This window comes from Otolemur garnettii, unplaced genomic scaffold, assembly GCF_000181295.1.
Source record: "Otolemur garnettii isolate 467f Iridium unplaced genomic scaffold, OtoGar3 scaffold00101, whole genome shotgun sequence".
NCBI lineage: Eukaryota > Metazoa > Chordata > Mammalia > Primates > Galagidae > Otolemur > Otolemur garnettii.
This window is the reverse complement of record NW_003852496.1, coordinates 4,816,996-4,844,607: the sequence shown is the minus strand read 5'-3', so window position 1 is coordinate 4,844,607 and position 27,612 is coordinate 4,816,996. Positions and strand designations below refer to the sequence as shown.

The window sequence follows — 27,612 nt, the reverse complement described above, 5'->3', positions numbered from 1 at the left end:
GGTAGAGTGCCGTGGCATCACACAGCTCACAGCAACCTCCAGCTCTTGGGCTTAGGCGATTCTCTTGCCTCAGCCTCCTGAGTAGCTGAGACTATAGGCACCCACCACAACGCCAGGCTATTTTTTGGTTGCAGTTTGGCCAGGGCCAGGTTTGAACCTGCCACCCTCGGTATATGGGGCCGGTGCCCTACTCAATGAGCCACAGGCGCCGCCCAGATTTTCTGATTTTCTGACCTCTGATTGATGTGTCTGTGGAAGGGATTTTGAACCTAAATAGCAAATGAATTACAGCAAGTCTGCAACTCAAACATTAAGCTTCAAAAGGAGCTAAAAACAAAGTTATTTTTCCTTTTCTGAGGTGGGTAAATTAGAGACAAGCAGATCCAGTATCCCGGGGAACCAGGGCCAAGACCAGCACAGCCCGTATGTCCAAAGCCCCTACACTTCCGGAGAACTCCGGGCCTCTGCACCAGCCCCTGCAGATCTCCTTCCCTGAGCGCCCCCGGCTTCTCCCAGCCTCAGTTTCCTTCTCTGTAAAACGAGAGAATCTTGCCTACTCAGTCTGGATGTTACAGATTTGAACTTTTCAGCTGGCAACTGGGTGAGGACTGTTAATCCATGTCAGGGCCCTGGGCTGGATGAGCTCCTGGCGGGGAGGTGCTGTAGCTCCCGCTCTCTTTCGCAAACTGTCCCCCTTGGGCAGCCTGGAGAGCAATAGGCATTTGCCTCCATGTGGGTGACTTCCTCACTCCATGTCACCAGAAAGCATCGCAGCATGGTGGCTCCTAAAGCTATGGCAGACAGAGTGCTCCCCATCAACCCTAGGGACCCCTGGTGAACAGGGTCCCCGTTGTCTGGAACGCAGTGAGGCCTTGGCCTGAGATTGGGACTCCATACTTCGGCACGAGGAAGCTATTTTGTGGAATTCAAGAGAAAAGCCCCTGGGACAAACTAGCAGGTAACAGAGTCTGTGGGGACAGGCAGACCCAGGGTCAAGCCCTTACCTAGCTGCATGTGGCCTGGGCCAGATTCCCTCGCCTGCATCAGGATGGTGTGCAGACTGAGTAGCTAACATAGAAGAAGCCAGGCACAGGGCTGGGGCAGGGGCTGGGAGCCAGTGTTTAGTGGGGACAGTGGTTCAGTCTGAGGAAGTGAAAATGTTCTCAGGTGGATAGTGGTGATGGTCACAGAGCACATGGACATTCTAATGCCACTGAGCTGTACACTGATAAACGGTTAAGACGGTAAATATTACACTCTGAGTACTGTGTCAGACACGTGCACACACAGGGTCTCCATGAGGCCTGTGCTCAGTGAACACCTCGCCTGGAGGGGCTCTGATCTTTTCACGGTGCTGTAAAATCCCCATCTCTGCCAGCTTACAAAGCAAACAGATGCCAAGGAGGGAGCCTGACCTGTGCCATCATCACACTACAGAGGGGTCTCACCAAGGAACAGGGCCTGCAAGTCAGTGACTCAGGTTCAGTTCCCACCCTTGTGCCAGGTTTGTGTGGCATTGGGTGGTAATAATAGCTCCCAGCCTTGAGGTGTGTGCTCTGCAAAGCAGGAGGAACAGCCCTGACACAGGCTGCCGGAGTCCCCCCCCCAACCTCCAAGGACCTCTAGGTCATGTTGGCCAGCAGGGGGCCCCCAAGGCCCTCTCGGTGTCTCAGCCAGCACGCCCACTCCCCTCCAGGCCCTCTAGGTCATGCTGGCCCGCAGGGGGCCTTGATGATGGGTGCCTGTCCTCACCCAGGCCCTACCTTCTCTTAGGGAGAAACTCTGATGAGTAACTACCTCTGCTTGCTCAGGAAGCAGTTTCCAAAGCCCAAGTGGCCTGTTTTGAGCCTACGAAGATGTCATAGCTGATCACTTATTAACCTCTGAGTCTGTTTTTTTCTTTCTCTTCAGGCTCTGGAAGAAGTTATAAAAGCCGTTTGCTCGGGGCCTCTGAAGACCAAACTCATTAACCGGGAATGATTAATGGAGCCCTCCTGCTTGTTTATGCCACTCAGCCCCATCAACAACTGCACAAGTACGTTGTTTTTGTCTCCCTAGTGTTTTCATTCTGTTGTCTCCTGCTAATCCTGGTCCCCTTCCTGCCAAGTCCTTGGCTCTGTTCTTGACCTTGCTAGCCGACTGCCTCCTCCTCTGGGTCCACTCTCCTATGCCCAACCTTCTAAGCCTTTCTGAGTCCACGGGGACTGGCCCTGGGCACTGGCTTTCAGGCCTGTGGTCCATGTGGAGGCCAGTGAAGGGCCCTTCCGAACTGGCTGAGGCAACAACCTCTCATAGGGTCTCAAAGGACTTTCTGGAGGCGGCCAGACCCCTACACTCAGCTTGCACAGTTGCCTGCGCCACACCCGACCATCTGTGACTCAGCTGTGCGGTGCCACTGCAGACCTCTAACTAGCCTGAGTACCTGACCAGCTTGCCCTGCAAACTTACTCCTGGAGGCACACCTGTGCTCTAAGCTGTCATCTCAACAAGGCCCCAGTGAAAATCACCTCTTTCTAGGGACAAGGACTGACGCACTCATGTGAACTGTCCTCAGACACCAATGCCTGCTCTGTAATCAGTGCTGTCCCTGGTGCTTTATGCAAGGCAACGTGGGTATGATCATACCCATTTACCAGATGAGCAAACGGAAAATCAGAGGGGAGGAAACTTGCCCAGTGTCACATAGCATGCCAGGAGCTTGGAACGGTGCTATTCTAAGGCCAGATGCAGGTGCTCACTGGCTCTCATGGACATACCCTGGCTGCCAGTCAGTCACCTCTCAGTGGAAGCTCAGGCCCTGGAGGGGTGGGGTGTAGGGTTTAGAAGTACAGGAAAAAACCTCAGTCTAGACAGTTTGCCTTGGCAGGACAGAGGCCAGGATGGCCACAGGACAGCAGATCTGAACCAGGCTCCCTAACTGGAACTATTTGCAAAACACCCTGAGGCCTTGGATGCCCACCCACGTGTGTGCTCCAGGAAGTACAGAATGCTGGGTGTGGTGCAGGCTTCTCCTGAGCACATGTGACTAACCATGATGGCCTGGACAATGGTCAGTTCTGTGTCCCAGATGTTGGTTCCTTGCCTGAATTGCCATTTGCCGTGTCATCCCGGCCTGGGTGCTCCCCTGGAGCACATTGCTGTTGGGGTCTTGGCCTCCTATTTGTCATCTATGCCTTGATTGCAACAATATCCCCCAGATAGCCTGTCCCCTTGCCAGAGAGACAGCCTAGAGATTTGGGACAGATGTCCTCCTGCTGCTGCCCTGAGGCCTTCTCCATTCCAGGGGTTTTGAAGGAATCTCCCTGGCTAAAACTGCCGGAAGTCTGCTCAGAGGGGAGAAAGGAGTTGACCACCTCCCAGTGTCAATAAGAAGGTTTCCCAGAGTCAGGACCCCCTGGGGACAGCCACCCAAGGGTCATCCATGGACTTATACATACCTGGCTATCCAGTCCAAGCAAGAGAAGCATAATAAAAAAAAGAATGGACCAAAACGTGGGCAGCGGCATCATTGTCACAGCTTTTGGGTAGGCAATGAAGGCCAAGCCAGGACCTAAAAGGGAGAGAAAATGGGGAGGGGGGCACAAGAGGAAGGACATCAGTGACCAAGCCACTGGGAACACCGTGGCTCACACAAAGACACTCGGACCTGAGTGGGTCCCAAACACGCAAACACAGGGCAAAGCCAGGTCTGAACTCTGACCTGGAGAAAGAGACCAGGCCTGCCTTGCTTTTGGGTGGGACACGCTGGGGCCCAGGCGGGGCCCAGTTTTAGCATCTGTCTCCTACGCAGCACGAGTGGCCCCCTCACAGTGAGAATCCATGCAGACACTGGTTATTTGGGGTGGGACACAGGACTGAGCCTGGGGCTCTGTCTGCCAGGGACTCAGGAAAAGGAGGACCGCCTACCCCAGCCAGAGTCATTGCATCAACAACTTCTGCCAGAAGGAGGCAAAGGGGAAAGTTGTTACCTGGCTATGGGCACTTTCCTTTTCAAAGAAAAGTTTTCTGAGTATGAGTGAAAAGAAAAAGAATGCAGAAGCACACTCCGTAGGGCAAACACCTGTTCAGAGGCGTGTTTGCACCTGCCCTGGCAAGGTCACGGCCAAGCGACCAGGCGAGGTTGGGCCAGCTAGGACCCAAAGCTGAAGGAATGGGGGTGCAGGGGCAGGACCCCAGGCCAAAAGACCCCAGCCTGCATTTGAGTCCTTGTCCTACCATTTCCTCTCTGTGTCACTATCACCTCAGCCCTCTCTGCATCTCAGTCTCCCCACCTGAAGAGTGAGGGCAGGCAAAATGCACCGTGGTTAGGGTTAGGGTTAGCTTTGGGTTTCAAAAGTGAGGACGCTGCCAGAGCCTAGAGGCAGAGCTGGGAAAGGCAGGAGCTCTGTCAGCGCAGGGGGGGCCTTTCTGATGGGAGTTGTTCTGGAGACACAGAGATGTTTCCTCAGGTCTCCAACAGGCCTGAGGGCAGGAGCCAGGGGAAAGGATTTAGTTATGAACGGAGACTTGTGAGTCTGAGGAGTCGAGGGCAGCACAAGAAAGTAGGCCTAAGGGGCCCGGGCTAAGAAAAATATAAAATCTACAACTAAGAACAGAACAAACAAAAAAGAAAACAGAAAGAAAAGTCTAGAAGGGAGAAACAAAAAGGGCTAGAGAAGAGTAGGACATGGGGAAGATTTTTTGTTTTTTAAAGCAAGTATCAGCAACTAAATAAATGGTTTAAGAGTAAAAAAAAAAAAACAAACTTTGCAGTAAGTTGGAACCAGAAACCACATGATACGGCACTAACAATCCCCAACGCGGTGGGGAAGGGCGAGTCCTTTTTCAATCCAGAGTCCTCTTGGCCTGAGAAAGTGCAACCAAAACAGTGTCCTAGGGTGGCAGGAGGGCTGGGTGCCGCCATGCTAGAAATGCCACAGGAAGTGGATGGAGTGGTGCTTTCCCCAGGCCCAGAGCTGCTCAAAGGACATCCAAAGGCCAAAGGGACAAGGGCTGGGCTCAAAAAACTATGCCTGCCCCCACAACCCCTGAGAACTTTGGAATCAAAAGCCGCAGCGTTTCTGCCTGGGCTGGGGTCTACTGGTCCCCAGTGTGTCAGCTCTGGCTCTGACTGGTCCACACCGAGGGTGAGGAATCAAGTCCGGCCAACTGCGAGACAGATGTAAAATGGGGTCCCCCCGACCCCTCCCACCAGGGCGCGGTGAAGACTCTCAATTTGCTTGTTTCTGTATTTCAGTTTTGCCTTTCTCAAGCCAGCCTCCGGGCGAGGGTCTGAGCATCTTTCTCTAAAAGCACATGGTGAACTCAAGAGAGCGAGAGAGAGAAATCTGGGAGAAATACCCAGCACTGGAGAACCTCTGGATGCCTCTCTGCTGGCAGAAATCGCACCAAGCTACGTCTTGTTTGCACTCTGTTAGGCTAAATAATTATCTCGTTCAAATGCACTTTGCTCAATATGGTGCTTGTTAAAAGCTTATTAGAGAAATAATCACCCTTGATGTGCCGGCTGTTCAGACATCACCGTGGGGAATAAATGACAAGGTTTTTGAAGTGGACGGGAAGAAGAAAACAACTCAGGTTGACGATATATGCATCTTTGAAAATACCTAGTTGTCCATGGAGGAAGATATATTTTCTATATCTATCTGTCTCCCAATGCCAAATCCACTTGCGCTCCTTACACTTCCCAGTTAATCGCAATTTGTTTGCAAGCCCTCAGCAGAGGAGTGGCGAACTGTCCCTGGCTCCCCACCTCAGGTTCTAACTGCCAAACTCCCAAAGGAGTGTGGGCACTTCTGGAATTCCTTTCTGTGTCCTCAGTCTCTGGCCTGCCTTTGGGGGCTCTCAGGGGGCAAATAGTATGTGTGAAGGCCTGGCTTGGAATCAGGGCAATGGGGAGGTATGTGGATTTGCCAAAGTGGTCCTGCAGTATTGGGGTCTAGCATGGGCTGGCAATGGAGGTCTTTCCTGAGGGAGGACAGTGAAAATGGGCCTGGAGTGCTGAGAGGTCAGAGGGACCCAATATGTGGGAAAGGTCAGGGGTTGTCCCATGTGTCCAGGGTGGGATGGGGAGGGGTAAGAGGAGGACAGCCTCGTGTCAGAAGGGCCTGTCCAGCACACGGACAGAGTGTCCACAGATCCCCCATTCTGACCCCAGCCAGCCTGAGCAGGGCCCTTGATCTCAGGCCATGGGTCTCCTCATCTGAATAGTAGTCATCCGGATGCACAATACCAGGGTGCCTCCTGCCCCTCCAATGCAAAGGTTCTATGATGAGGGAGCTAGAACATTGCCTTATGTTCTAAAAACAGAAGACAGAGGTGGCAAAAGGCAATGGTGCAGCAGGGACCCCAGCCATGCTGGCCCTGGTCTGTGGTAGCCCCTAGAGTCACAATCCTCACACCCTCCCCTCAGCTTGAGAAGAGCCTCAGCTAGGGGCTGTCACCAGCCTCCAGGAAGTGAGGGTAGGGGGTGCTGGGGCTAGGGCCTCAGTGTGCAAAATAACCAAAACTCCTAGGCAACTGGTGACACTTCCCCCACAAGTGAGGCAGGGCTGAGGAAGCGTGTAGAAGCTGGAAAGGTGGGATTTGGTGATCCTGGGGCCCTAAGGGAATCCTACAGCCCAAGTCAGTCCAGTTTTAAAACTGTGGGCACTAGACTACAAGCAGCCATGGCCACATCCTAGAATCTCGGCACCCAAGATGCTATGGATTCCAGCAACTGAAGGCCCTGTGTAATTCTCAGGTTCCAGAATCACCTTGCTGGGACTCCAGGATGAGTCTGTGATGCTGAGACTTCATGAGTCTCTGCTCCTCTGACTCCAGAGCACCCAGTTAGCAAGGCCCACACCCTGGGGGGAAGGTGGTGGTGGTGGTATCCTCACAACCTACCCTCAAATCACATCTGTCCTTGCCCCAATGGACTGTCCCCTTCATCACCCCTCACTGTGCCCCAGTGCCTACAGTGGTGCCTGACAGAGGAGGGACTCGGCAGAGAAAAATCTGTGTGACGGATGGGTATAGGTTTGCTTCAAGGGAGTGCACTGGGAGCAAAGTGCAAAATACAGAAACCAAGGCTGAGAAGCTGTGATGGAATGCCGATTGGTGGCTGACTTGGGCCTGAGTTGGAAAAGTGGTTTCTCTTGCTGAATCCAGTAATTTGCTGGGAAAGGTGGGTAGGGGCGGGGAAGACAGCACTCAGGTAGCTAAATATTCCCCAACTTAACCACCCCACCCTCCCGTCGTTTCTGCGCTCCTTGGGCCAAATTGCAATAAAAATGTTCAAATAAAATTGAGCTTTTTCACTTTTTGATGTTTGGGGGACATCTTGGTGGGGGGGGTCCATTTTAGAAACCAGGTTCGCCCCCCCCAAAGCCCCCTGGGGTCTGGCTTCATGCCTGCAGTACTTGGCTTACACACTAGGTGGCAGTGCCCACCACCACTGCCACCGATACCACCGTACCTGACTCAGCCACATCAGCAATGTCCACCCCTTGCTCTTGTGCCATGAAGCCCAGGATGGAAAAAATTGCGAAGCCAGACACAAAACTGGTACCACTGTTCAGGCATCCCAGCAGCAAACAGTCCCTAAGTTACACATATGTCAGGGAGCAAGTTAATTCACAACACAAGGAAGCCACGCTCCCTACTTCTCTTTTCTTTAAACATCATTATTTCTAAAGTCCACGGGGCCCGCTGGCGCAGCACTTGCCTGTACGAGTTGTACTTGTACTTGTTGTAGCTCCCCAGCGAGGTCATGGCCCCCAGGCAGATAGCATAGGAGAAGAATATCTGGGTCCCCGCGTCGATCCACACCTGTGAGGGTGAGAGGGACGGCAAGGAGAGAGTGAAGCACTGTTAGAGCAGCTTCTTTGAGGAGGCAGCCCAAGTTCTTAGCCACCTAGAATGGGCCCAAGGCCAGGCCTTTACAACATGGAGATTCTTTATTGCAAATGGACTCTGAGGTGCCTTTCAAAGGAATAGTGAGTGGCTGGGAACCGCAGAAATCAAAGACACCCCCCATTCCCACTTATTGAAGTTAAGAGGTGGGGTTTTTAAAGCAGATGAATCTGGATTCCAACCCTGGAGTGATTGTGGATAAGTAAATACCATTACTGGAGCCTCGGTTTCCTCATCTATAAAATGGGCCCCCTGCCCTACCCAACAGAGCTATTTTTCAGGTTCAAACAGTGGAGATTGAGCTCTGCACAAGTCAGGGCTGCTATTATCATCGTGATCATTATTGTCTGGGCACCGCTGATTAGAATGGGAATTCCCAGTGGAGTATCAGGTTCTCTGCTCGCCAGAACCTTCACCAAGAAACTGCTGATTGCCACAAAGCTACCTTTCTCAGCTATCCTCTGGTGCTGGCTAACTCCCTTCTCACCCACAGTTTTTTCCAGGTAGCAAGGACAGTGGGGCAGGAGACTCTAAGCAGCACAGGCTATTAGGAGGCAGTTGCAAGGCTGAAGACCTGGGGATGAAATGCCTTGAATGGGCCCCTAGGGTTTTCCAACTCCTAGATCTCCTAGGGTTTTCTCCAACTCTCTGGGGTCATGTGGCTGAGTACCAAGAGGTGGATTTCAGTATTTGCCCCTCAACCTTCCAAAAGGCCATTGACTCTGAATTTCATTCTCAGCTGAGAATGCCAGCAGCTCCATAGGCCCTGACTCTCCTGCCCCCAGGATGCAACCTTCCAGATGCTGTGGGCAGAAGCTTGGTCCAATGGGGCGATTAGCTTAGGAGATGACTTCTCTCCCTTACCCGGTACAGTGCCTAAAGCAGACTCTATAAGTGGCCATCCTCAGGGGTCCTTAACATTGAAAGGGATACACACAGCTGGAAGTCCATGAGCACTGTGAACACTGTGCCTGCCACAGTCCAGTGGAAAAGTACCAGGGGGTGATGGCCTGGCTGGATTTGTGCATTGAAGAATTGCAGAAAATGTGCTGCCCACTGCCCTCTGCACCTTGACCTGTTCTGTACCAGCCCGGCTCGGGGTGGGAGGGAGGACAGCGTGGCATGGCCCCATAGTACCTGTGGGTCCTCGAGGCGGCTGATGTCAGGGTACAGATAGAACTTGATGCCTTCCCCTGCACCGGGCAGCGTCAGCCCACGGATCAGTAGCACCAGGAGCATGGCGAACGGGAAAGTGGCTGTGAAGTAGACAACCTGCAGGGGACGAGAGGGATTCAGGTGGGCCCACGGGCAACACCTGCTACTGTGAAATCCAAGCATCCCCTCCAAGAGGCAGGAGAGCACAACGGGAAAGAGTGGGGGCTCTGGAGCCAAGTTTGCTGTCTTGCTCTGCGGCCTTCAGCATGGTGCCTAACCTCTCTGGGCCTTAGTCTTCTCACCTGTACCCTGGGTATAATATTAGCACCTATCTCGTAGGTTTACCAAGATTAAATGAAGAAATCCTATAGTTAGTTTCATCTCTTATGTCCTAGACATACATCACCCAAGGCCTAAATGTAGTGGGGGACCACACAGAAAAATTCCTGCCCTCATGGAACTGACATTTCAGCAGATAGAGATGGAAGACATATGAGAATAAACTATCAGGCATGTGTGTAAAAGGCTCAGCCCAGTATTGGCACGGGGCACTCAGTACGTACCAGCTAACAACTAACCATGACTGTTAGTAGGATTCCTATCGTTAAGAATCAGGTCAGTGTGGGTTCAGATCCCACCTCTGTCCCCTCACTGGCTGTGTGACTTTGGGCAAGTTGCTTAACTTCTCTGGCCTCAGTAGAATTTGGTAATACAAGCCCATCATCAAGGGGTGAGGTAAGGATTTAGGGACACAATGGTTGTAATGATGTCAGAATAGCACCTGGCACTTAGTAGGTGCTCAAGAAATGGGTCTCACCACCAACATCATGATTTTGTGGTTAGCACATGGGAACTTATGGCAAGGAAATGAGGCCTCTTGAAGATCCTCAGCCAGGAAGGTGGAAAACACTTCTCTTCCCTGAACCATGCATCCCAGACAGACCAAGGTCAGGTGTGACATGAGGACAAACAATGACCTGGGCTAGGCCTTCTCTTCCCCCAAGGACCTGCCCTACTTTTTCTCCTTCTCCTGTCCTGCAAGCACTGGAGGTTCTCGCAACTCTCACAGAAGGGTTTTCTCATCTTTTTATTCAACATGAGAAGTTTCCAGGCAAGATTTCTGCCTGGGAGGAGCTCAAAGGTGCCTGGCTGAAAGGGCAGTGAAATCCTAGTATTTCAAAAAGGGCCAACCAGCCCGTCCTTTCCCGAGGGCAGGAGAGACCGAGAGGCAGTGAGGACGAAGCTGAATGAGGACTCCTCAGGCACCACTTCCTCCATAGCACAGTCCCACAACAGGTGGTCTTCCCCAGAGGAACTGAGGCTCAGCAAGGCTCAAGGATGTACCCTGAGCATCTCAGAGTGCAGAGTCCATGCAAGGGTAACTCCCTCTCCCTGAGCAAAGGTGGGAGGTATGGCACTTCTCCAGTGGGGGAACAGAGAGGTCACCTGAAACACTGAGACTGGCCCCCGGGGCCCCCACTATCTCTGGGGATCAGGAACCAGGGAGGAGCTACCGCATGGTCAACATACCCATTAACAGGTGAGGAAACTGTGACCCAGAGAACAGGATCAATGTGCCCATAGGGGGCCAGTGCCAGAAAACTGCAGGGTACTTCTGAGGCCCAGGTAGGTAATAGACACCAACAGGACTGACAAAGCCCCAAACCTCCCCCAGCTGGCAGGGGGACCCTCGAAAGAGCACGATCTCAGGTGGCCATTATCCCTGTGAGTAGAAACAACCAGAACAGGGCTTTGGAAGAGGCAAAAGGAAGCTTCTAGGGCTTGCGTGGCTTAGCTGCCCTACGCCAGACAACTGTAGCCTGTATATATTGAGGGCCAGCCCTGTGCCTGGTGCTCTTCCAAGTGCTGTAACTTCTCTGTTCGCATGTTCCCGCCCTGCCCCTTCGAGGTGACTCTTATTACTGTCTCCATCTTGAAAGCAAGGAATCTGGGGCCCAGAGGGAGCCTAGCACTTGCTCAGGGTCACACAGTGCTCAGGCAGCAGAACAGGACCTGTCCCAGCAGAGCAGGAAAAAGCCTTCCACGGCTGCCAGCTTATGGGTTCCCCAAGGCCAGAGAGAAGCTGGGCTTCCCGAGGCTGGGGTCCGGCTTGGGCGTGAACTCAAACTCAGTGACCAGCCTGTTGCTGTGAGACCTCAAGCAAGTCATTGCCTCTCTCGGAATTCCGTTTCCCCACCTCAAAGTGAGGGGCTCGGACCAGACAAACTCTGAGGTCAGCTGGGGCCTGTCCAGATGGGGATCTGTGCTACCTCTACCAGTTCCCCACTGGCAACCTTGGCCTTAGCTTCCCCAACTATGTGGCCAGGACAAAAGGAGTGTGGGCCTTGCTAGCTCAGCAGGGAGCCTGCATGAGCTCAAGAAACCTCAGTGGCGGATGTGGCCATGATGATCCTCCCAGACTGAAAGGGTGGGCTCCACTGCAGCTTCTGCCACACCCTCCACAAGCCCTTTCTTCCTCCAGACCTCTGTTTCCCCAGCCACCCTTTTTTATTCTCCTTGATACCAGGAACCCTCACAATTTCCCAAGGATGGGGAGGTAGGCATGGAGGGCGGGGGATGTCAGGAAGCCAGAAAAGGGGGGGAAAGAAGTGCAAAAAGAAAGCCAGCCAGCCCCTCCCTTCCTGAGGACAGGAGGGACTAAGGGACAGACAGGGCCACCTCTGCAGCCCTGTGTGGGCCCCAGCGGAGCTGGTGGACAATAGCTGCTGACAGCAGCCTGGCGGGGTCCCCAGAGAGCAGCCACTTCAAAGCCGGCTGGGCCCCCACTGGGCCAAATAACCAGGCTGTGGCCAGAGGACTTTGTGTTAGGGACATGGGTGTGGAGGATGCTTTCCTTGTTTTCATGTATTTAATTTAACAAGCACTTATGTGGTGTTTATTGTGTGCCAGGCACTCAGCTAAGAGCTTAATGAGTATTAACTCATTCAATCCTCACAGCCTGGAAGAGTTGGATATTATTATCACCTGCATATTTTAGATAAGAAAACTGGAGGTCCAGAGAGGGGGAGTCCCCTGCCGGGGGTCACAGTTAATAGTAGGTGGTGGAGAGGGTTTGATTTAGGCCGGCTGGGCTCAGGTCCCCATATTTTTGCAGTGTGCAGATGTTGTGGTTATTCTCCCCAAATCCAGCCCGGACAGCACCTCCTCATCATACCACCTCAGCTGCACCTTCAGAAAGCCGCTTTTGTTTTGTAGAATTTGCTGCTCTGAGGAAAAGCCCCTGAGAGCCATTCTCTCAACTTTTCCATGACTCCCCTGGGATCCTCCAGGGAGAGGCTGGTGCCAGCCGCCACCAGTAGGCCTCTGGTGGGGGCCCCGCAGGCCTTGCCGTGGGACGTGGTATTTTTCCACTCCTGCTGGTGAACTTCCGTGGCTTCTCTGAGCCCTCGACCCAAAAGCCCTGTGGCCCCACTGCACCAGTTTGGGGTGGGGTAGAGTTGACATCCTAAACCAGGTGTGGCTCTGACCCCCCCACCTTTGTTTCCAACCACTGGACAAAAGGAGCTGCCCGGGAGGCCAGTGATGCAGAGCTCCCACTGACACCAGCACTCACATCCAGGGCCTCACCCCCGTTTGTGTCCACACGGCTGCACTTCCTGTGTGTCTGGATCTCTGTTCCCTTCCTGGACCCCATGCTCTGTGAGGGCAGGGACATACCCCACTGACCACATTCTCGGGCTGGCACAGGGGTGAACTCAGGAGGCAGAAGAGTGAGGGGCACCCAGGTGGGGTGTGGGGCTGCCTGAGTTCAAATCTCAGCTTGGCCACTGGCAAGCTGTGTGATGTTGGGCAAGTTAATTAACCTCTCTGGACCTCAGTTTCCCCATCTGTAAAATGGGGCTCTTCACTACACATAGCACAAAAGATTATGAGGATTAAATGTGCTAATGTGCTAATGAGCAGCACCCAGTACAATGCCTGGCACACACATGGCCCACAGCATTTGCCACCATTATCACTCACTATTTGTTGATGAATTAAACTGAAACCTACTCTGGGCCAAATTTCAGACCCTTAGAGTAGCAGAAATTATAAAAAAAGAAATTGCAACTTAGGGAGTCAAAGTGACTTGAACTCAGGTCCTGAGCCTCTCAAGTCCAGGTCCTCCTTCCCTCTACCGCCGCTCTTTCCCACTGGACCAGCATCAATCATGGAAGCAGGGCCAGGGCCAGGATGAGGCCTGTCTGCTGCCTGTGAGCCCAGCCCCCATGCAGCTGTGAACCTGGTCTGCGGCCAGAGCTGGAAGCCATGGTCAGCAGGCAGGCAGGCGGGCAGGCGGCCTCCCAGCCGTGGAGCTTGAGGAACCTGTGTTTGTCTTGGCTTCTCTGGGCTGGCCCAGGCCCTGCTATTGTTCTGGGAACTATGCCTGCCACTGGGAGGCCAGGAGCAGCCCCACAGAGGAGGCTGTCGCTAAGGGTGAGGTGGGAGACCTCACCCTGGAAAGTTACGTCTTTGCTGAGCTACGGGCGCAGGCTGGCACCTCTATTTTGGCTTTGATGTGATTCTCTTGCATGTTCCATTATGTCTTGAAGGTTGCTCACTGTTCTCGGTGGATGTCAGCCTCTTTTATCAGCCTGGGGCTCCCCAAGGGTCTAGGTCAGACAGGGCCTTTGCACTGACTGTTCCCTCCTTCACATCTTTGCCATGAGGTCACCTGCCCAGTGAGCCTTGCCTGGCCACCTGATTTATTATAAAACTGCTCCCAACACTCCGTGGTCTCCTTTGCTGCTTTATTTTTTCCCCACAGCTCTTGCAACCATCTGAATGTGCATTTTTCACATTCATTTTATTATGACCTGATGCTTCTTGCCAGGCTGTCAGCTCCTAGATGACAGATTTTTGTCTGTTTTTTTTTTTTTTAAGACAGAGTCTCACTTTGTCACCCTTGGTAGAGTGCCATGGCGTCACAGCTCACAGCAACCTCCAGCTCCTGGGCTTAGGCGATTCTCTTGCCTCGGCCTCCTGAGTAGCTGGGACTACAGGCACCTGCCACAACACCTGGCTATTTTTTTGTTGCAGTTTGGCCAGGGCTGGGTTTGAACCTGCCACCCTTGGTATATGGGGCCAGCACCCCACTAATTAAGCCACAGGCACCGCCACTTTTGTCTGGTTTTTTTGACCACTGCATGACCTCCAACTCTATTCCTATAACAGCACCTGGCACATGGGAGGGGCTCCAAAAATACTAGCGTATAAGGAAATAATTATGTTTCCAGCAGGGCTTGGCATCTCGGCTCCGTGGAAACTCTTGATAGATCCCCTTCTGTGTGGAGAAACTGAGGCAGATGGCAGAAGGAAAATGGCATTTATTGAATAGTCTGTGCCAAGCATTGTGCTGGGTATTTAACACCCTTTGTTTTAGGGCAGAGATGAAGGAGTGACCTTGGATAAATCACGTGACCTCTCTACGTCTCAGTGTTCTTATGGTTCAAAGGAGGGTAAGGGCATTGTGTGCTCATAAAACAGAGCCTTGGGGTGGCACACAGAAGTGCTCTCCCAGGAGGTGTGGGAAATACTCGTGTTCCCCTCTTCTTCCTGTCCTGGGTGGGACCATTCATGAGCTGGGGCCACTGCTGGGTGTGGGTGTGCAGGTTTCTGAGGCCTGGATCACTTCTTTCCCACAGGGGGGCTATGCTCTTAGAAGCAGGCAGAGGGCAGGATGGCTCCACCTCTGCAACCCTGGGGTCCCCACTCTGGTCAAGCCGGTGATTAGAGAGATTACCTGGCTCTGCACAGACCCAGGATTTCGCCTCTGCAGGGGCTCGTCAGGAAAAGTGTGTCCCTTAACCCTTAATTCCATTAGGTGCTGGAGCAGCCAAAGCCCCTTCTCCAAACAACTCTGCCTGGTGCCCATAGCAGCATCTGGAATGCCACCTTAAGATACATTTTTGACTCTGGATTTTTTTTTTTTTTTTTTTTTTTAGCTTAAAGAGATTTTTTTCTCCCATCAAGATGAGGGAGCCAGGCCAACATCTGTGGGCAGATTGCTCACACACCTTTGTTATTTACATGCCCTGGGCTCAGGCTCACACCTTTAATCCCAACAGCTCTCCTCACACTGATTTTTGTCATCAGAACCATATCATTTAATGTCATGGTCATCAGGTAATTTTCCAGCTTGAATTAGTTACATAAATGTTTTAGGTATTGACTAACCTTTTCATCGTTGCTGATATATAAATTGCACTTACAACCTTGATTACAAGCTAACATTTTCATGATTAGCTGCTGCATTTGCTAATCACCAATATCCTAGTCACTGTAACATATTAACCAGCAGCAGATACCTTAGTTACAGCTAATGCTTTAGGTAACAGCTAACACGTTGTCTAGGAGAGAATGATTGAATCATCAGCTAGTATTGCCTTAACGAACATCAGAGTTACTGGCTGAAATGTCAGTTATAAAATAACTCAGTTAATCTGATTTAGCAGATAAAATCCAAACCAGTACTTCTCAATCCATTTGGATTATCTGGGAATACCGTTAAAATGTAGCCTCTGATTCTGCAATTCTTACAAGCACCCAAGAGCTGCAGATGTTGCAGGTGGCAAAGTAAGCGACCCTGCTGTGGGCTAATCGTTTGTAATCAACAGCGCACTTGCCAAGTTAACCTTTTGTTTCCAGCTAACTTATCAGTTACAACTCTAACATTAGTTATCTGCTAATATCAGCTCTAGAGAGCCTGCCTCCATAATTCTCAGGAATTTTGCAGGTTAGTCTTTGAACCATGAACAACTTGAAATCAGACGTGGTAGGAGCATGAAACAGGCAAATACTACAAGCCAGGGCTTTATTTTTTTCCCCCAGGACTAGTCTATCAGTACAGTGTGACCTCTGGCCACTCCCCTCCTAGACCTGGCCCCGTAGGCCAGGAAGGGCCGGCCTGAAACAACTGTCCAGAGGCGGGGAAGGGACAAAGGGACGAGTCCAACTTACCTTCCCCGTGGACCTGATGCCCTTCCAGATGCAGAAGAAACAGATCAGCCAGATGAAAAGAAGGCAGAGAGCAAGCTCCCATTTCAGAGCACCCGGGTGGTCGATTCCAGGGGACAAGCTCAGGACTTTGCGCCTTCAGGCAAACAGAGAAGGAGAAGTCAGTGGGGGGCTGAGCCCCCAGGGCCGAGAGAGCTGAGCCTGGATTCTAAGGGGAGGGGGTCAGAGCTTGCCTTGGAAGCTGCGTTTGCACAAGCTGCCTTGCCTTTCCCAAACCTAGAATTCTCATTTGTCTTAGGACAAGAGTTATTGGGAAGTCAGGCAGCAAATGAATTCAGGCTCCTAAGTCAGGCAAACCCAGGTTCAACTCAGCTTGGCCTCAGGCAAGTTAAGCAGCCCCTAAGCCTCAGTTTCCTCATCTGTAAAATAGGTACTAATTCTCTGTTGGGACTTCAGCAGAACCTTCCTCAGTGCCCAGTGTGGGCCAAACACTGGGTTCAAATCTCAGCTCCACTGTTCATGCAATTGCTGACTCTGTGCAAATTATCAAGCTTTACCGAACCTCAGTCTCCTCGTCTTTACAATGGGGTCACTACCCTCCTCCAACACTGCTGTTCCATCCCTCTTTTATTTTATTCACCCTGGTATGTTATCTGGATCCCTCAATAAAATGGAAGCCACACAAAGTCCTAGATGCAGGGGCTGGGAGGCGCCAGCACTGGCTGAACCTCAGCCCCTGTGACCATCCTGGCTTTAAGATGCCCAGGGAGGCTTCTGGGACATAGCTGGTTTCCTCTTCTGCTCCCTGCCAGGGTTTTGAAGGAGGAGGCAGGTAGATAATCAGGGTAATCAGTATGGGGCAGCCACCAGCCCCGCCCAGGATCACAGGCAGAGCCTTTGTCTTTGGATTCAAGACTCAGGCTTCCTGCTGGCTCTTGGCAAACATGCACACACACCCCCCCTACTCCAGGCACGTTCTCTGTGGGGGCATTATCGCTTGAAAGCAGGGCAGGGCAGGGCAAGGCAGGGCAAGGCAGGGCACAGAGCTGATGGACAATAAGGCCATGAAACTTAATGCCCAGAAACAGCACCCATTGGTTGCCTCAGAGTTCTGTCCTCTGCAACAGTAACTGAGGACAGCCAGGCTAACCAGAGGGACACTGGCTCTGCCCACTGGTCCTCCAAGTTTACTTGCCTATCAATTTCCAGGGTGCTGAATACAGGAGACAGGGTCCTCTGCAAGAACCAGGATTCCTTCCAATGACAGTCCCCTGTTGAAAGGCATGCTCCCAAACAAAAGAGGCAGGGAGTGAAATGTCACTTAGTGCCTCAGTTTCCTCTTTTGTAAAATGAGAATAACAGCTGTTGTCCAGAATGCTGCTTGGGAAATATCCCACGTGCTCAGCTAGTCCCTGGGATTATGTCCACAGTCAGGGCTGCGTTCTCAGAATGCTCACTGGCTAGAACATTTTTTCATCTCTTTTCTTTTTTTTTTTTTTTCCAGAGAAGCTTCAACATAGGGACTTTGAATAAATCCAAGATTCAACTGGCATTCAAGCAAGGCCTTTCTTTCCTAGCACCTGGAACAGCAGGTGGCACATTACAGCAGCTCAATAAATACCTGTTGAATGAATGAGTGAAAGGACTCGACTGGGATGATGGTGAGCTTGCACGTCACTCTGGACCAATCCATGAGATTCTCCCACTAACAAGCCCCAAGAAAGGGGATGCTTTCCTTTGTCATTTCCTTGCTAGTCATAGTGACACCAATGGGCTCCCCCAGCACCAGGGATGTCATCATGATAATGCTGATGATCAAACAGAAGTGACCAGTGACTGCCTGCTTGCCAAGGCCTTTTCAGTTTATCTCATCCATTCCATGGGATACAGGTCATTCACCCCATTTTACAGATGGGAAAACTGAGGCTTAGAAGGTCCACTTGCCCATAGCCACAAAAATAGCAGGTGATATGCAAAGCTGCCAACACAAACTCAGGCCCCTCAGACTCCAAAGCCAGTGCTCTCTTCACTACACTGCTGGTCTGATTTTCAAACAAAACAGAGCCTATATCTTTGAACAGAATCTCTCAGTCTTCTGCTACATCCTAGGGTTACCTGCTACCTCAGGGTTGGGGGCATCTTCATGAGGCAGGCTGTCGGCCAACTGGGGCCCTGCCAAGCACGTGAATTCGGCAGCCGTGGCCACTTTCAAACAGAAAGCCCTTCCCCATGCAGTCTCCAGTGACAGTCCAGCCTGCTGGCCAGTAGCCCAAGGCTTCCTTGTCAATGGGCAGAACCAGGAAGAGAAGAAGCACTTTCCATGTCCACACCTGCACAGGCACTGCCAGCAAGTTCCATGCTCTGTCCAGGCCGCAAGGGGTGGCTTCTCTGATGTTCTGAACTGTAAAGTTCCTGCCCATCTCCCAGCTATCGTGAACCACACTTGTGAAATGCCTATTGTGCCCACCAGACTATGAACAGCCCCAGGGCAATGACTTTAAATGCTGATGGGACACTCTGTCAAAGCCTACCTTGTCTTTGGTTTTTTAGGGCAGGTTGGCTGAGAAGCTTAAGACCCCAGAGACCTGACTGTGACTGTCCCCGACCCACAGCAGTTCATCCGACACCTTTCTGCCCTTCTCCCATGACTGTGCTGGGCAAACCAGCAGCACCCATTGCTGACAGAGGCTGCTGTCTGGCTTGTCCCGGGCACCTGACCAGGCACAGAGGCCACACAAAGACACTGAGTCTCGTTGCTGGAGGTAGTCCCTTTGCAGGATTTCATGGTGGCATCCAGTGAGGCTTCAAGTCCATTTTCTTTGATCCGGCAATTCCATTCCTAAGGCTGTCTCTTATAATTACACTTGCACAGGTGGCTGAACAATAGTGTCCACTCAAACTAGTGCTGTGTATAAAGGGAAAGATCAGAAAGGACCCAAAGGTGCGTCAGCAGGGGCTCAGTGAACCGCAGAGTGGGTGCACGGTGGAATAGTATGCAGCTGTGTAAAACCACAGGAAAGTTCTCTGGTACTAAGAAGAGACCACAGCCTGGGGACACAATGAGGGAACAGAAGCAAGGTGCATGACAGCACACATGGCACACTCCCTATCGTGTCAAAAGGGAGGGAGAGAGATATACCTCTGTGCTTGCACACGCCCGGGCTATTTCTGGCAGGACACATAAGAGGCTGGTGGCAGTTAATGCCTGTGCAGGGGAGAGGGGCTCACTTTGCCATGAAGATCAGATTTTACTATTCAAATGTTTTTAATGTACACATGTCGCCTTTAAAAAATTATTTTAAATTCTCAAAAAGGTTTGTAAAAGGCCCAAGTAAATGTCCTAGGAATGGAATCAATCATCAACCAGGGGTTTGTCACAGCAGAGCCTGACGCAGGCTCATGGTCAGAGTGACTGACGTTCTATCCAAAGACATCTCAGGGCAATCACAGCCATTGGAGGGCCTCCAGGTCAGCTTGAGTCCCAGCTGGGACCCTGCACAGGCCCTTCCCTATCTGACCCTCAGCTTCTCCTCAGCCACAAGGCAACAGACTAGGGTCTCTGCTGGACCTTCTTGCTTGGATAAATGGGCCTGCTCAGCAAACTGTAGAGTGCTATGCCCTGAGGCAATGCCCTGGATTGCCACTCACCCATGCCTCCTAATCACCCCAGGACAGGGTGCACACTTTACCTCTAATTGAGCATACCTCCCTCAATGCTGCCATCACCCTTGTCCAGGCCCACAGCCCCTCACTGGTCCTCCTGTCTCCCTTCTTGCCCTCTATAACTAAGGCTATCTGTCAGCAGTTAATTTGGGCCACATCCCTCCTCTGCTCCACATCCTCCATGGCTCCCACCTCCCTGGCCAACAAGGCCCTCCTGACCTGCTCCATCCTATTGCCATCAGACCCTGGCACTTTAGAGTGAGGGGTACCAAAGAGTAATGATGCAGGACAACAGATGTAAGTGGGATGTGCTGTGGACAAGCTAGAGATGTAGTCATCTAAGCTCTGCCCTCACCCCCATTCCTGCCGCCCTCTTCGGCCTCCTCGGCTGCTGTCCGGTATGTCCTCTAAATGGGCTAAGCATGGCCCTGCCTTGGGGCCCTTGAACTAGCTGTTCTCTCTGCACATGTTCCTCCTCTGCCTGCCCCTTCTCTTCCTCTGTTCAAGGACCACCTCCCCAGAGCAACCATTCCTGGCCACTCTCTGTAAAAGTTATCCCTGGTCACTCTCCTTCCTCTGTCCTGGCCCTAATTTTCACTACTAACATCGCTTTTGTATTAGTTTTATTTGTGGCCTGTTTGATGGCTGCCTGTCCTACTAGAATGTCAGCTCCAAGGAGGCAGAGTCTACGTCTGTCTTGATCACTGAAAATGCCTGGTACATAGTAGGTGCTCAGCTGATATGTGTTGACTGAACTAATGCCATCTGATTGGTTGATGAGGAAAGTGAGGCTCAGACAGGTTCAGGAATTCACCTGAAATCATGCAGACAGAAATCAATCCTGGGCCTACTTCCTTTTTTCTGATGCCAACCTGGGGACCAGCCACCCTGTGTGCTGGGTCCTCTGCTGCCCTTGGCAAGGGACCCAGCATCCCAGGCTTTCCTGCCTCTCTCTGCAGCAGAGGGAGGAGGCCCAGAGGTAAGCGGCATTCTTGTCCAAGAATAGTAATGATTCATTCCAGGGTGGGATCCAAAACAGAATTGCCTGAACGTCTGTTTTGAGTCGGCTGCCCTGCTGCCGTCCGTCCGGCACTCAGAGATGTAAATACGTCCTCCGAGCAGGCCAAATCGTTTCCTTTTGACTTCAGGCCAGCCATTTATTGGCCACGGCTCTCCCCTGGAGACTGGTGGAGGCAACAATTATAAAAGGGCTCCTCCGCCCAGAGCAGGGGCCGCACAGGCCTTTCTCCTCAGCCTCATCCTTCCGACAGCTGCAGGGGAAGATTGGCTGAGCAGGGCTTGTTTGCAAATATGACTCATTTCTTTGATTCTAATAAAGTCTAATGATACGTGCCGAGCTCCCATGGGCTCCCGAGGAGCTGAGAAGGAAGGCTGGGCTCCTCCTCAAGGGGCACTGGCCAGAATTGGCCCTGCCTGTCCCCAGAGCATGCGGGGAGGTAGGAGAGCTCAGGACAGAGGTGACCCCAGACAGTAAGGACCAGCAAGCGGACTGGGGTTCACCAGTGGCAGAAGCTCTGTTTCCCCATCACAGAACAACATAGCACTCAATTACAAAGGCAGCACGAAATGACAGTCTCTGGGGCTCCAGTGACTTCTCATGGGGACATGGAAAAGGGCATCTCACTGGTTGCTGCTGAGAATGGTGATTTAGCATTGCATACAGGGCAGGTGTGGGGGGTCCAGGCCGAGAGCAGACCCCACGAGTGACCTGAGAGTGGGGAGACACACGCACAGCACCATGTGACCTGTGACGGTGGACATGGGCTCCCAGGCCTGCCCTGCACATTTGGCTGGTGGTTGGTAGGGACACAGATGAAAGGTTAGCAGGAGGGGGGTCCAGTGTCAGACTTCAGGCATGGGGACTCCACTACCTCTAGCTGTGCAGGTGACCTTGAGCAAGTCACACCACACTCTGGTCCTCAGCGTCCAGAGGTTCCTGCTGAGCACATCGTGTCTTGGCTCCTCACACTCCAGCCAGGCTGTGCTCGGCTGTGCTAGCTGCAGTGTGGGGGGAAATGAGGTGACTGTCCTAAGGTCCTGTAGCTGGGACATGTAGGGGCTGGACTGGGCTGTGTCTCCTCCCACAAGGGAAAGTGAACATCACTCACACTGCGCAGGGTGAGGGGAGCCTGGCAAGGATAGTTAATAGGGTCCTTCCCTGCCTGGAAGAAGTCTCCACTTTGACAGGGTCTGGGTATCTCTGCTTCTGGGGCTTCCTCAGCACCTGTCAGGCAACATCTGCCTGGGAATGGATGGGCTGGAGCTACATCTGGTGCAGGCAAAAGAAGTGGAAGGAAATAACGGCTAGGGCTGGGCTTTGGCTCCAGAGACACCCAGACCAACTTTTGAGAGTATCCTCACTGCTCTGCAACCAGCAACGCCACCATAATGTCCTGACAAGCCTCACTCCATGCAAACCTGGAGCTAATTACCGCAGGGTTGCTGGCTATTTTCAGGGGCATCCATGCTAAGTTTCACCCTAAAGGGAACTCAGATCTGCTGAAGGCTGAGTCCTCGGCAGCCCTGTATATAGTTAGCCTTTCTTTCCTACCAGTATGTTCCCTAAGGAATGTCCAGAAAATACAGATTCAATCACATGACTCACCTTCTCACATACCTTCCATGGTTCCTTCTTCTAGAGAACAAGGCTCAAACTTATCACCCTAACATTCAATGCCTCAGCACTCCCTGACTCTGCTTGCCCATGCATCCTGTGGTCTGGCCAAACCAATTACTTGCTATTCCTAAACACTTATGTGCTTTTGGAATGCTGTACTTCTTCATGGGCTGTTCCTGCTGCCTGGAATATCTTTCTCCTTTTCTGCCTAGTGAGCTCCTATTCATCCCTCAAAGCCCAGCTCATGTGGCCCCTCCACTTGCAGTTGGAGAAGTGAGGCCAGACAGGGGTAGTCACTCCAGGCTGTGGAGTCCCGTGCAGACATAGAAATCAAAAAAGGAGTGAGCACTGGGTGAGCACTTACTGTGTAGAAACAGTCTCACTTGGTCTTTTCTGGCAAGGTAAGATCATAGTGTGGGAAGAGCAATGGAGGGTTCTGAGTTGGGAAATAATATATGGGATTCCAAACTGACTACAGAGATTTAAGGATGAGGCAGGGAGACACCACAAGGCCAATGCCAGTGTCCAGGAGAGTGATGATAGGTGTCCCGGGGGGGGGGGGAAGGGTGGACAGGTTCTGGATATACTTTGAAGGGGGAGCTAAGAGGACCTAAAGATTGGATTTGAGGTGGAAAGAAGAGTTTTGAGTGATGCCTAGATATTTTCCCTACTTAAAAAACCTTTGCAAACACTAAATGAAATGACAGAGGCAAGTTCCCAACTCTGTGTTCCTGGGAGCCAGTTATTCCCCATTGGTTCTCTCTCCTTTCCACTGTTTAATGCCAAGAAAAGGGAAGGCTCTTGAAGGCAGGAGATCAAATCCTTCTTGCCCGTGGTGCCCGGCTCAGGGCTGGAAGTGAGCTGAAGTCCCCGGCCCAGCCTATGCAGCCAGGCAGGACACGGAGGCAGGGCTGGTCCTCTTGTCTAAGCCTATTTGCCAGGTGTGTCCCCCCATACCTCACTCTTCCCCAGGGCTCTAGAATGAGGGTAAGTTATTTTTTAACATTCAGGTGGTCTCACAAAGCTCTGCTAGAACCTGGGGCTGGAGACACTGGGGGAGAAGTGTGAAGGCTGGACCAGGAGGCACCAAGCAGGCAGCTGGTGCTGTGTGGACAGAGCAAATCCATCTGCATCACACTGGCACTTGGGAAGGTGCCCGTGGACAAGGAACTTTCAGAAGATAAACACTGTCTCAGTGTCTTCTGGGCCAGAAAAGGGAGCCAGGGTGCACAAAACAGACTCTGGCAGACACGAACCCTAGAATTCCCTAGAGGGCCCAGTCTGGGGGATGGGCAGAAAGGGGTGAGGACTGCACACCCTGAAGACCTCATATTGCTCCCAGCAGCTCCTTCACCATGATCCCTCAGGCCTCAGACAACACGGAGATCAGCAGTGCCACAGAGAGGACACCCCTTTGCAACAGGGGGGTTTATTAGCATTTAAGAGGGGTAGCTCTTTAAGGTTATGGCACTGAAAAAGTTCCAAATACCTCTGGGGGGTGGTTTTATCCACCAGGAGGACTCTAACAAATGGTCATGACAACCCACATTTATCAAGCAGGTGCAGTTAGGGCGATGATGTTACAACCCTGGAAGGGCAGTGCTACGATGCAGGGGAGGACAGCCAGGCCACGGAGGGGAACGCCCCTGCCCGAGCTAGAAGTGGCAGAGTGTGGATTTGAGCCCAGGCGGACCAGGCCATGACTGAGGCAACGATGTCCCAGCAGACACCCATTGTAGCTGGCTCAGCGCCAGTGTTCTGGGAGGGGCAGGCCCGGTGGTCAGGCTATGCCAAGAACAGCAGAGAAAGGACAGGGCTGTGTCTCCGGCCCCATTCAAATGAGAAGAATGAAGTGCCAGCATTTCTTTGTCTGTAAACTCAGCTCTCCAGAGAGAGGGGAGCTGAGGGGTGATAAATGTGCCTTTCCTGGCCTCTTTGTTTGCAAGTGGAAAACTCATTTGCATGGAGAGCTCCCAAGTCCTATCAGGCCTGGGGACCTGCCCATGAGCACATACCAAAGTCAAGACAGTGACACAGGCCACCCAAGTAAGGGCTCCTCACACCAAGGAGGGCAATGGACCCCTTCCTTGCCTAGGACTCCCCAGCCCCAACCCTGGGCCACCACAGGGACCCATTAGCAGGCAGCTCCTCCTCTCCAGCCCAGCTTCTAAGAAGTGGGCAGACACCTTGAAAACAGCAAAGTCACACACAAAAGTGAGAAACTATCAACTTGTCATGAGTAGAGGCCATCCCCTTCCTTAATAGCATCCCCTGCTCCAGCTCACCTCCACCCAAAGCCTCATCTCAGCTGTTTCCACGGTGGAGGGGGCTATAACTGAGTGCTGAGTCCCAATTTTAATAGCTCATGAAAAATAGGAAAATGATCTAACAGATGTTTGATCAGCCTCCAAGCCCTGTGTCACAAGGACATCCCTGTACATCAGCTGACTGAGAGCTCTCTGAACTCCAGGACTCCACACCATGCCTTCCTGATGGCTGCCCTCTCTAGTTATTTACTGGTTCATGTAAAAATGCCCACAGTTCTCTACTCCTCTTATGAAGAGACAGAGTTTATTTCACTCCCCCCCCCCCTTGATTCTGGGTTTGTCTTGTGGCTTTCTTGGGCCAAGGGCACATTAAGAAAAATAATGGACTAAGGCGCCAGCCACGTACACCTAAGGTGGCCGGTTCGAATCCCCAGCCCGGACCCGCCAAACAACAATGGCAGCTGCAACCAAAAAATAGCCGGGCGTTGTGGCGGGCGCCTGTGGTCCCAGCTACTTGGGAGGCGGAGGCAGGAGACTCGCTTGAGCCCAGGAGTTGGAGGTTGCTGTGAGCTGTAATGCCACGGCACTCTGCCCAGGGGGACAGCTTGAGGCTCTGTCTCAAAAAAAAAAAAAAAAAGAAAAATAATGGAAACCAGGTGTTGTGGCGAGCACCTGTAGTCCCAGCTACTCAGGAGGCTGAGGCAAGAGAATCACTTGAGCCCAAGAGGCCACAAGGACCAGTTGTTCCTGACACCCCAACAGGAACCCAAACCCTGAGGACCTGAGCTGACTCAGACACACGAAGGAGCCTAAGACCAGAAGAACTGCCCAACCAAACTTGGCCCTACCACTCACAAGCAGAAGAATCAAGAACCAAATAAAAGATTATTGTTTGAAGCCACCAAGTTTGGGATAGCTGTTACACAGCAAAAGCTCACTGATATGTATTTTTCACTCTATCTGCTCATCTTTTCATTTGAGTAACTATTTCAGCTTCATATATGCATTTTTCTCTGTGCAGTAACAGAGAATATATTTTTTCTAAAATACATCAAGAAAACTGTCATTTCAGTTTCAGACAACATAAGTACGTATAGCTGCCTTGGAGAAATAGTCCTCACAGGGATCCCACAGGGGAGGGTAGGAAGGAGTCCTTCCCCTCATTTGACAGTTAAAGAAACTGAGGCTCAGAAAGGAGCAGTGACTTGCCTAAGGTCAAAGAGCCAGTAAAAGGCAGAACAGGGATATAATTCCAGGCCTCCCTGTAACCAAAGGCAGAGATTTAGCGCCATACCTGTACCCTCCTTCCCTCCCCCAGAAGACAGTGACTCCCATGGCCCCAGGGAGAAGATGAGGGAGTGGGCTGCCCTCTCTGTGCCCACCCTCTTCCTTCCTGTGTGAGGTGGGCCTTACTCCCAGTACTCGATGACAGGCGAGGTGAGGTTGCTGGTGTTGAGGGTTATCCACAGGCTCTTGTTCTTACGCATGGTGTCCTCCATGCACTGGGGCGTGTTCCAGCTGTGGTTGCAGTGTGCCCAGGGCAGGGTCTCCTGGAATGACTGGAACAGGTAGTACATGGCCCAGGCTAGGATGACGATGTAGTAGACATTCAGGAGGGACACAATCACGATGGAAGCATAGCCGATGCCTGCAGGTTGCACAAACAAGACAAGCATGCATCACAAGGGTGGCCAGACCTACCACGGCCACGTCCTCAATGGGAAGGCCATGCCATCCCCAGGCCTGGGGCTGGGAGAGGGCCTTCAACAGTGACCACTAAATCTGCAGGATGAATGGAAAGGTGAAAGAATGGAGGGCTAGATAAATGGGGTGTTAGCTGAACGGATGGATGCATGGAAGGGGGAGCGAGCAATGATGGTTAGATGAATGGTTGGCTGGATGTGTGGACAGACAGCTGCATAGATAGATACTGGATCGATGGATATTCATATTTGTTGGATGGATGTACGGATGGTGGTTGGTTAGAATGGATGGATGAATGAGCAGATGCATGAGTGGATGGGGAGATGAATGGAAAAATGGATGGATAATTTAATTGCTGAGTAGTCTAGTGGAAGAAAGGTTTAATGGGGGAATGCATAGATTTATAAGGATGTCTGAATGAACAGACTCACATATATTCCTATACTTGCAAATTAAATCCAAACAGTGATTATTTTGAGTGCATACTAAATACAAAGCAGAGGACTGATTAAGCTACCATTAATTTGGCACTTCTTATGCATACAAAGCATTTTTACATGGCTATGCCATTATGTCTTCATAGCAACCCGCAAAGTAAGTACATCACTGTATTTCTACTTTACAGATGAGGCAATGATGTTTCCAAAGAGAAAAGAAAGCGACTTGAATCCAGACAGAAAGCCTGTCTAACCTGCCGCAGTGCTTATCTACTGTGCTGTACTGGTAGGAAGTGTCTCTGCCCAATGACCTAATAAAGGGACACAGGAGGGCCCTACTAAGCAGCCAGCGGGTGCCGGGCACTTGGCAAGTCTCCTTCCCCCTTACTCTTATGCAATGGCACCTACATCACACCTGTACTGTCCTGGCTGTTCTCCTGTGTCAGCCACAGAGCTCAGTGATGCATGAGGATCCAGTGTACCTGGCAAACAGTAGGCACTCAATAAACATGTGCAGAACTGGTGAACACCAGGCCCCAGGTGACCTTTGTCCCATACTCACCAGCGAATAGGGGGCAGATTTTTTCCCAGCAGGTAATGCCCCCTTCAGAGGTGTACTGGCCTATGATTATCTCCAGGAAAAACACAGGCAGGCCGCTCCCAAACAGGAAAATAAAATATGGTATGAGAAATGCACCTGCAGAAAGCAGAATGGGACAAGGGTCAGGCTGTCACCACCACAGGGGCTGATGCAGAAGCTTCTCACTCCCAAGCCTCCCAGACAATGGAATCAGAGAGAATGAGTGGGGGGCATGAGGGATCACGGCCAAACTCTCATTACTGGTGGAAAATTCTCCAGGGCCTTCTGCTGCTATAGTCTTTCCGGCGGGCCCTC

The 27,612-nt window shown here is 51.8% G+C and overlaps 1 protein-coding gene across 7 annotated transcripts in view; it reads right to left on the bottom strand.

Annotated features, from left to right (window-relative positions):
* The window catches only part of SLC6A6 (solute carrier family 6 member 6), an 82,694-nt gene that overhangs the window by 12,660 nt on the left and 42,422 nt on the right, over window positions 1-27,612 (bottom strand). For all 7 annotated transcript variants that reach the window (XM_023516946.1, XM_003796217.3, XM_023516947.1 and 4 more), the window contains 7 exons: window positions 27,280-27,414; window positions 25,990-26,224; window positions 16,012-16,144; window positions 9,034-9,168; window positions 7,709-7,812; window positions 7,460-7,584; window positions 3,438-3,550 (listed from right to left, as the gene is read on the bottom strand). In XM_023516946.1, the coding sequence (XP_023372714.1) occupies window positions 3,438-3,550; window positions 7,460-7,584; window positions 7,709-7,812; window positions 9,034-9,168; window positions 16,012-16,144; window positions 25,990-26,224; window positions 27,280-27,414 (980 nt within the window). The remainder of the gene's footprint in view (window positions 1-3,437; window positions 3,551-7,459; window positions 7,585-7,708; window positions 7,813-9,033; window positions 9,169-16,011; window positions 16,145-25,989; window positions 26,225-27,279; window positions 27,415-27,612) is intronic.